The 8,372-nt window shown below is 48.7% G+C and overlaps 1 protein-coding gene across 1 annotated transcript; it reads right to left on the bottom strand.

The window, feature by feature from the left end:
* Positions 1 to 5,867: 5,867 nt before the first annotated feature.
* LOC134491222 (stimulated by retinoic acid gene 6 protein-like) lies at positions 5,868 to 8,358 on the bottom strand. Its single transcript, XM_063294815.1, has 3 exons — positions 8,165 to 8,358; positions 6,702 to 6,848; positions 5,868 to 6,244 (listed from the first exon to the last, which is right to left on the bottom strand). Exons 1-3 carry the CDS (start codon positions 8,280 to 8,282, stop codon positions 6,150 to 6,152), a joined length of 360 nt encoding a protein of 119 aa, XP_063150885.1. The 5' UTR covers positions 8,283 to 8,358; the 3' UTR covers positions 5,868 to 6,149.
* Positions 8,359 to 8,372: the final 14 nt, after the last annotated feature.

Raw genomic sequence — 8,372 nt, 5'->3', positions numbered from 1 at the left:
ATGGGAGTTTAAAAAGTCAGTGGTGGCCAGGACCACATGACTGAAGCACCTTTCCTTTGTTATGTGTACTCTGTGTGGGACAATTGTAAAATAAAAAGAGTGGGGCTTTGATCATGTGGTCACGGCCACCATTTTAACTTTTTTACCCTCTTCAGGATACGCCCAATTCCAACTCAGCAAGGGTAAAACAAGGGTGCATTTTGGTGCCCCAATTTTGTAATGTAACACATATAATTCCTTCATATAATTTCTTCCTCCTCCTGCAGGGCATCAGATTAGTTTGATTTTGCTTCCTGCAAACGGTATGATCTTTCTTTGTGGAAAAAAGCCAGGCTGGCCAGTGCCAACATCCATCATGTATATACAAGTATAGTTTTTGGAAAACCATCAAAGATGTTGACATGATCTGCTGAGGATTTGCAACAGAGCACTGTAAACAGATTAATACTTGGGTGCATGTTTTAGTGAGTTCACCCAGATTATGTTTAAATAGCATCCTTATTTTAATCAGTTATTATATAAACACTTGGGAATTCCAGCTTTAATGTGTCTATTTATGTCCTTCCTTCCTTGTTTATGTGAAACATTTATAATCCACTTTCCCTAAAATCTTTGAAAACAGTTTGCAATGAAATTTAAAAACAATAATAAAACATTGATCCCTTTGCACCTTGCTCTGTCCAATGCTCATGTACTGGCCTCTGGCTTGATATGTAATAATCATACACTTGAAATGAGTGAAGTCTGAATGTTTCAAAGGAAGGTGATCTGCCACAGAAGCAATCATATTCATCTGAATCCAAATCAACCGGAAGTGGGTTTCAATGTAGTAGAAATATCCATAACAAATATCGTTCAAGATTTCTTCATCACCATATGCTTCTAGCTGACTAGCAGGAAATCATTATGTGAGGAATATGAAATATTCTCTGTTCTGTTCTGTCAATTCTACTGCATTTGTGGGGCTATCTGGCCCTATTGTAATGATTGCCCAGCCCAAATACTCAGACTCACAAGAGGCTGCTAAATGAAATCTGATTTATTAAGGAACTTATGGCAAATACAGAGAAAGCTGAGAATGAGCAAAAAGCGCACCAAATACAAACTTAAAACCCTCGATGCAAACGTATCCCGCCTCCCTGGCAACAGCCCCGCCCGGCCCAGGTGCTAGCAATCGTCAGACCTGCTAGCCTGGGAAAGTAACCTTGAACATAGCAGATAAAGCAAACACATTCCAAAGCACAGCCAAGAGATAAGTACTCCCATCCGCCCGGTGAAGTCAGGCCGCTCGAAGGTTGCGGTAAATCTGGGATGGGTACAAAGTCTCTGCCTTGAGCAACATGGAATGGAGTTTGCCCAGTACTTTGGTGGACGGCATTGTTGTAAGCCACTTCAGCAAAAGGGAGGAGGTCCACCCAGTCATCTTGCTGGTAATTTACAAACGCCCGAAGGTACTGCTCCAGAGTAGAATTTAAAGCCTCTGTGGCCCCGTCCGTCTGTGGATGCCACGCGGTGGACAGGGCTTGCTTCGTGCCCAGCAGTTTGAGGAATGCCAAAATTGCGAGGTAAATTGTGTGCCCCTGTCCGAAATTAAACGAGAGGGACATCCGTGTAGCCTGTACACGTGTACTAGAAACAGGCGGGCCAACTGCCGCGCCGAAGGGATTGACACGCACGGGATGAAATGAGCTTGTTTCGAGAAATAGTCTTTGACCACCCAAATGACAGTTTTGCGTTGACTTGGTGGTAATTCAACAATAAAATCCATGGAAATTTCATCCCAAGGGCAAGCCGGGGTGGCAACCGGTTGCAGCAGCCCCTGAGGTTTACCCACCTTGCGCTTGGACATCGCGCATACAGTGCAAGAGGCGACATACTCCTTGACATCTTTGCGTAAGGTGGGCCACCAAAACTGCCTCCGAACCAGGTGTAAAGTTTTCACAAACCCAAAATGTCCCGCTACTTTGTCATCGTGTGAACGGAGCAACACGTCTTTTCTTAACCTCTCCGGAACGTAGAGGCGGTTGGATTTCCAAGCAAAGCCTCGATCAAAAGTAACATTGTCCTTGTTTGCAAGCAACCAAGTATCAGTTTTCAGCTCTTTTAGAAACTTTTGTTGCAACTGGGAGGGAATTGACAAAGCAGTCAGCTGCCCTGGGTCCGCAGAGGGTGGCTGCTGCGTGCGCGTTTGGCTGCGCGTCACAGCCTGCATACCCAATTGGGGCGCCGTCCACAGGGTGCTAACCACTTCTGGCGCTGTACCAGAGTCCTGAGGTTGTCGTGACAACGCATCAGCCAGGAAATTCTTTTTCCCCGGAATAAACTTCAATTGGAAATTGAAACGATTGAAGAATTGAGCCCAACGGACTTGTTTTGGGCTCAGTTTCCTCGGGGTGCTAAGAGCTTCCAAGTTTTTATGGTCCGTCCACACCTCAAAGGGGTGATTTGCGCCCTCCAGCAAATGCCGCCAAGCGTCTAGTGCCGCTTTCACTGCAAATGCCTCTTTCTCCCATACATGCCATCGCCTCTCAGTCTCGGAGAATTTGCGGGACAAGTAGGCACACGGTTTGAGGCATCCTGCCTCGTCAGCTTGCATCAACAATGCCCCAATGGAGTAATCGGATGCATCAGCCTGCACCACAAAAGGCTTAGAGGGGTCAGGGTGTTGCAAAATTGGTTCTTTGGTAAAAGCCGCTTTGAGCCGCTCGAACGCCGCTTGACAGGCAGGCGTCCAGCGCAGCAGCGCCCCTGGGTTCTTTACTCTTCGAGTATCCCCAAGTCCCTTGGTTCGCAGTAATTCTGTTAGTGGCAAGGCAATTTCAGCGAACCCCCTTATGAATAATCTGTAGTAATTACTGAACCCCAGGAAACTTTGAAGTTGCCTGCGGGTGCGGGGGCTTTCCCAGTCCATGATGGCTTGCACCTTAGCAGGGTCCATTTCTATGCCCTTATCAGAAATTCTATACCCCAAATAATCAATTTGCGTCTGGTGAAAAGCACATTTAGACAGTTTGGCATACAATTCTGCTTTTCTGAGTTTGCTAAGCACCCGTTTTACCAGAGAGACATGTTCTTCCATGGTTTCAGTATAAATCAATACATCATCCAAATACACCAGTACAGATGCTCATGCAGTACTTCGTTGATCAATTGCATAAATACCCCAGGAGCCCCAGCCAGTCCAAAAGGCAACACCTTATACTGGAATGCACCCAACGGGCAATTGAATGCCGTTTTCCACTCATCGCCCTCTTTGATGCGTACACGGTAATATGCTTCTCTCAAATCGAGTTTAGAGAAGATTTTACCCTTCGCCAGATGTGACAACATGTCCTTGATCAAAGGCAAAGGATATTTATTGGAAATTGAGACGGCATTTAACCCACGGAAATCGGTACAGAGTCTCAATGTCCCGTCCTTCTTTGGGCGGAAGAGGACCGGTGCCCCCACCGGTGAATTCGCTGGCTCAATGAATCCCCGTGCCAAGTTTTTGTCCACAAAGTCCCTCAGCAAAGTTAGTTCCTTTTGCGTCATGGAATAAATCTTTGGCTTGGGCAATTGGGTATTGGGCACCAGCTCAATGGCACAATCCATTTTCCGATGGGGGGGCAATTGATCCGCTTCCTTTTCGCCGAACACATCAGCAAACATCTGGTACTCAAGCGGCAAACCTTCCAGAGGAGGGGCCGGGCAATGCGGAGGTGCAGCTGCCGCTACCCCCACCATCTCCTCTGGGGTACCCTTCCTGTCTGGTGCTTGGTAAAACCCATCCCTAAAAGTGACCGTCCGGTAAACCCAGTTTATTTGGGGATTCTGCTGAACCAACCAGGGCACCCCCAAAACCACCAAGGGACCGCCCACCGGAGCCACAACAAAGGACAAACCTTCGCGGTGGCTGCCCAGCTGCAAGGCTACTCGCCCTGTGAAATGGGTGACTGGTTTGCCCCCTGCCATGGACCCATCCAGCTGTGTAAAGGCGATGGGTCACTGCAAGGGGAACGTGGGTAGCTCCAGAGCCGCTACCACATCGGGGTGCATCAAACACCTTGAACACCCCAAATCGATCATGGCCCATACTTCTACAATCTTGGATCGGGAGCCCAACTTCAATTTCACCGTGAGAATGCGGTAACTGCCACTCACCGATGGAGGCTCGCGCTCTTCTTCCACCACCTGCCCAGCAGCGCCCTTTAAAGCAGGTGGCTGCCGTTTCCCGCCGGCTGCAGTAGTTCGGGCTCCCCCTCGTCTGCGTAGAATGGCACACCGTCTCCCTCGCTTTCAGCCACTGCCGCTTTCTGCTTCCTCAGCAGGGAAGGGGACTTCGTCGGCGGCTTCCCCAGCCGATCTTCCCCCTTTGCCTTCGGGCACGCTGCTACTCGATGCCCCTCCTTACCACATCGCAGACACTGCCCTTTCACATACCACTTCTCTCGCTCCTCTTCCCAGGCTCTTTGTCTGGGTCGTCCCCCGGTGCTCTGTGGGCGACTAGGCTTTAACTCTCGCCCCGACTTGGCAGCCCTCCAATGGGCGAACACCTCATGGGCATGCTCAGCCCTCCCCGCGAGCTGGATCCACTCGTACAACGTATAGGGGTCGTCCCTCCCCAAGGACCAGCGCAGCACCTCTGTGTTCAGGCCATCCTTGAATAACTCGATGATGGTGGCTTGGGACCAGTCATCCACCTTCCCGGCAAGCACTTTGAACTCCAGCGCGTAATCAGCCACGGATCTCGACCCCTGCTTGAGTTCCTTCAATGCTCACTTTGCCCTCTCTTTTGCCAGGGGATCTTCAAAGTGCTGCCTCAACGCCCAGAGGAACTCGTTAAATTTCTCCAGTTCAGGCACTTCCGACTGGCACATCTGGACATACCAGTCTGCCGCCCTTCCTTTCAGTTTGGTGGCAATGGTAATGATCTTTGCTTTTTCCGATTGAAAAAGCGACCCCCATTCCTCCATGTATGCTTTAGCATTTGTCAGGAAGAATGATAGTTTTGTCGGGTCCCCATCAAACTTGACAGGGAAGTCTCTCATCCCGCCCGCCGACGGGCTGCGCCCCAACCCCGGGGCTTCGGTGAGCTGCGCCTCTCCGGCCCGCGGCGGTGCGGGGGCTGGAGCTGGCCGCACGGGTGGTGATGCTACTTCCATCCGGACCGCTTGTTCACCTTCCCTCGGACGCGCGGTCCGTCTCTGCTCTGGGGACTGCCCCTGGAACGAAGGGGTTGAATGCCGTTGGCTTGACCCGTCCCGGGTTTCCTTCAGCGAACTCAGGTCTAGACTCAGCTGTTTGAGGATCGTCTCTAATGAGTCCATTTTCGACTCCAACACCCGGATACGGTCCGGGGTGGGGGAGCCCTCCTTAGGCTGCACCTGGATTACTGTAGGGGACAGTGGGTACCTCTGCCTCCAGGATGGACCACCCGCCACCGATACATCCCCTTGAGTCTCATCCCAGGTGACCAGCTCACCCGGGGTGGTTACGGTGGTCTCCGGGGCGGTTTTCATGCCCCCAGCTTCACCCTCCGACTCGGAGCTCGTCTCCTCCAGGATAGCTGACAGCTCCCCGACTTGGGACGGTCGGTCGGGGCGTCTCACGGTCGAGTCCGGCTCCCCTTCTTCCATCAGTACAATATCGGGTTCGGTCATCGCTGGCGCTCTCCCTCACAGGGTTAGACAACTTGCCCTTTCCTGGAAAGGGGCCAGCGGAGTTGGGATCTTAGATTCTCAGCTTTATGTAATGATTGCCCAGCCCAAATACTCAGACTCACAAGAGGCTGCTAAATGAAATCTGATTTATTAAGGAACTTATGGCAAATACAGAGAAAGCTGAGAATGAGCAAAAAGCGCGCCAAATACAAACTTAAAACCCTCGATGCAAACGTATCCCGCCTCCCTGGCAACAGCCCCGCCCGGCCCAGGTGCTAGCAATCGTCAGACCTGCTAGCCTGGGAAAGTAACCTTGAACATAGCAGATAAAGCAAACACATTCCAAAGCACAGCCAAGAGATAAGTACTCCCATCCTCCCTTGAAAGATGAAACACGTATCCAGCTAATGACATGCGAAACGTTACGATGTATCAAAGACATTGAAACGGCGAACATGACACCTATTCAGGCAAAACAAAGCAGTGGCACTTCATAGACTTAGATCCTCATCTTGGCTTCCTGAGTGCAGAGAGGCAGGGGTTCTTTAGGAGGGTATAAAGCAGCAACCATCTTGTCCTGGCCTTCTTGGACACCCTAAAATCTAAACAAGAAAGGATTAAAGTTTAATTTCCATTATCCCAGTGATTCTTTAGCAATGCCCTAAGACACACTGTGCTCTGGCTTCACCCACCTGACTATGAAGTCTTATTAGCACAGTCCAGATTTTGCATTGATCTTGATGGCTGAAGACAATAGCTGACGTCCAATAGCTCTGAAAGTCACCAGGTTGGAAAAGGCTACTACTCTATTGCCCCAAACCCCCTCTCATCATGGCTCAGAGCACAGAGGGAGCATGCAGTCACTTAAGGCCCCCCTCCTGCTGGCTTCAGTTGTGGAATGAGACAAGCATTGCCTCTGCCATTGTTCCTCCCTTCACCATTTGCTATGTTGTTTGAATGGAGTGCAGATTTCCTAATCTTTGAGGTATATAAATAAATGCAATGCTTTCTGTCATTTTCTATTACATGTAAAATGTATCAAACCGTAGCAAGGTCTACCTGTTAATTGATCGACATGACAAGAGTATGTGTCTCTGTGCTGCTGATTCTCTCTGCTTTTGACTGCAAGAAGGTGGCCAAAGCAAAGAAGAATGGGATTTGTGTGATAGTGGTCCATAAAAAGCATCCCAATCCATGTCTTGTATCCTGCAAGGAAATAGCAATCCCTTTACTCGGGAAGAAAATGCAGCTAGAAATGGACAACTCTATCTGGTTGCACTCCCAGAAGGGTGCAATTTCCTGTAGACAATCTGATAGGTTCTTTAGAGAAGGGGTACATTCCAGATGATGAGGCTGGGGAGTTTTGTTCAGTTCATGGGCCTGAAGTGAGACCCACCCATTTCCCCAAAGAACTACCCAACTGTCCCCTCAGTGAGAAGGTATAGCTGTCAGTGTAGTTTTCCTGATGCTTCACCCAACCTGCATTCTTCCCAAAAGGGAACATCAGACTGGATGAATAAATCTCTCATAGAGTCAGGGCTTGAAGGCATACCCAATAAGGTGGAGTTTCAAGTGCCAGCAGTTCCCTTACTCCATGCCTTTCCCCTTTTAGGACAGAAGAAACCAACTGCAAGAAAGGATGTTGGAAGGGTTCCCTGCAAGGATTGATGCAAGTGCAGAAAGAAGCAGGTCATACAAAGATGGCTCCAGCACTGCTCTGAGTTTGTTTGCTTTTTTAAATGTATGATGGCTGCCAAAGGACTTATTATGGCCGCTCACTCCAAAAGATTATCAATCTTCTCTCAACTGCAAGTGGCTTCCAGGTGCTCTAGGCACTTCCCAGGAGCCAATCATATCTGTGGGAGCAGCTATAGATGGTTAAGGGGTTAGTGATATGGAAGGGTCTACAAAGAAATCCTGTCTTTGGATCAGATTGTGTTCCCCACCTTTGGTTTAGAGATCTGATTTGGATAAAGAGATACGGGTTCAGATATACTATTTTGGCTGCGCTGGCCAGCAGTGTAGTCTGCCATTGGCCCCAACTGTGAAGTCTTGGAATAAGACCTCATGATCGGTTCAAGCTTCAGTGAAGCTACCAGTCAAATGGCAATATGCAGTGGCCATCTCTTCCCTTCCTTCATACATAACAAACAAACAAACAAACAAATCTTTATTACAGTCAAAGACCAGCATTCCTTCATGCATAGATTTGTGGTAAGAAAAAAGTGGCGGGGAAATATGGAGGATCAAAATATTGCAGGGTCAAAGCCTGGTCTCAAAACATCTTCCTAATTAGTAAGAACTGTTGGGGAGTTGAACCTTACAGTCCATTCTTAACTTCCAGCCCAACTAATTAAAATTAATCATACCTCATCAATCAACTAAAACTTTATTCAATGAAGATATGTGTTAAACTGATGAAAGAGTGCAACTTAAACTGATCGCTTGGTTTGCTTGTTTTTCCATTCAGGGGTATCAAAGGAACGTCTGGTCTCAGGTCCCTGAGAAACTCGGGCCCTTACCCATATCAGCTGCTTCGTAGCCTTTAGCCATAATGGTCCTATCAATCCGAGCAATCAGCCAGGCTCCCACGGTGACGCTGCACAACAGCCGGAAGAGGCAGGCACTCAGGCCAAGCATTACATTGGAGAAGAACAGAAAGTAGTTGAAATTGTGGAACACTTTTCTGAAAGTATAAATAAATAACCACTGGAGATTCACATTGGTTCA

This window comes from Candoia aspera, chromosome 2 (assembly GCF_035149785.1).
Source record: "Candoia aspera isolate rCanAsp1 chromosome 2, rCanAsp1.hap2, whole genome shotgun sequence".
Lineage (NCBI taxonomy): Eukaryota > Metazoa > Chordata > Lepidosauria > Squamata > Boidae > Candoia > Candoia aspera.
Note: the sequence above shows the minus strand (reverse complement) of the source record. Positions and strands in the feature narration are given on the sequence as shown.

Coding starts and splice junctions, on each gene's coding strand:
- LOC134491222 (XM_063294815.1), bottom strand. CDS start 8,282: ATGCTTGGCCTGAGTGCCTGCCTCTTCCGGCTGTTGTGCAGCGTCACC. Junction 6,849..8,164: donor CTACGAAGCAGCTGATATGG/GTAAGGGCCCGA, acceptor ATTTCCTTGCAG/GATACAAGACATGGATTGGG. Junction 6,245..6,701: donor TCATGTCGATCAATTAACAG/GTAGACCTTGCT, acceptor TTTCTTGTTTAG/ATTTTAGGGTGTCCAAGAAG.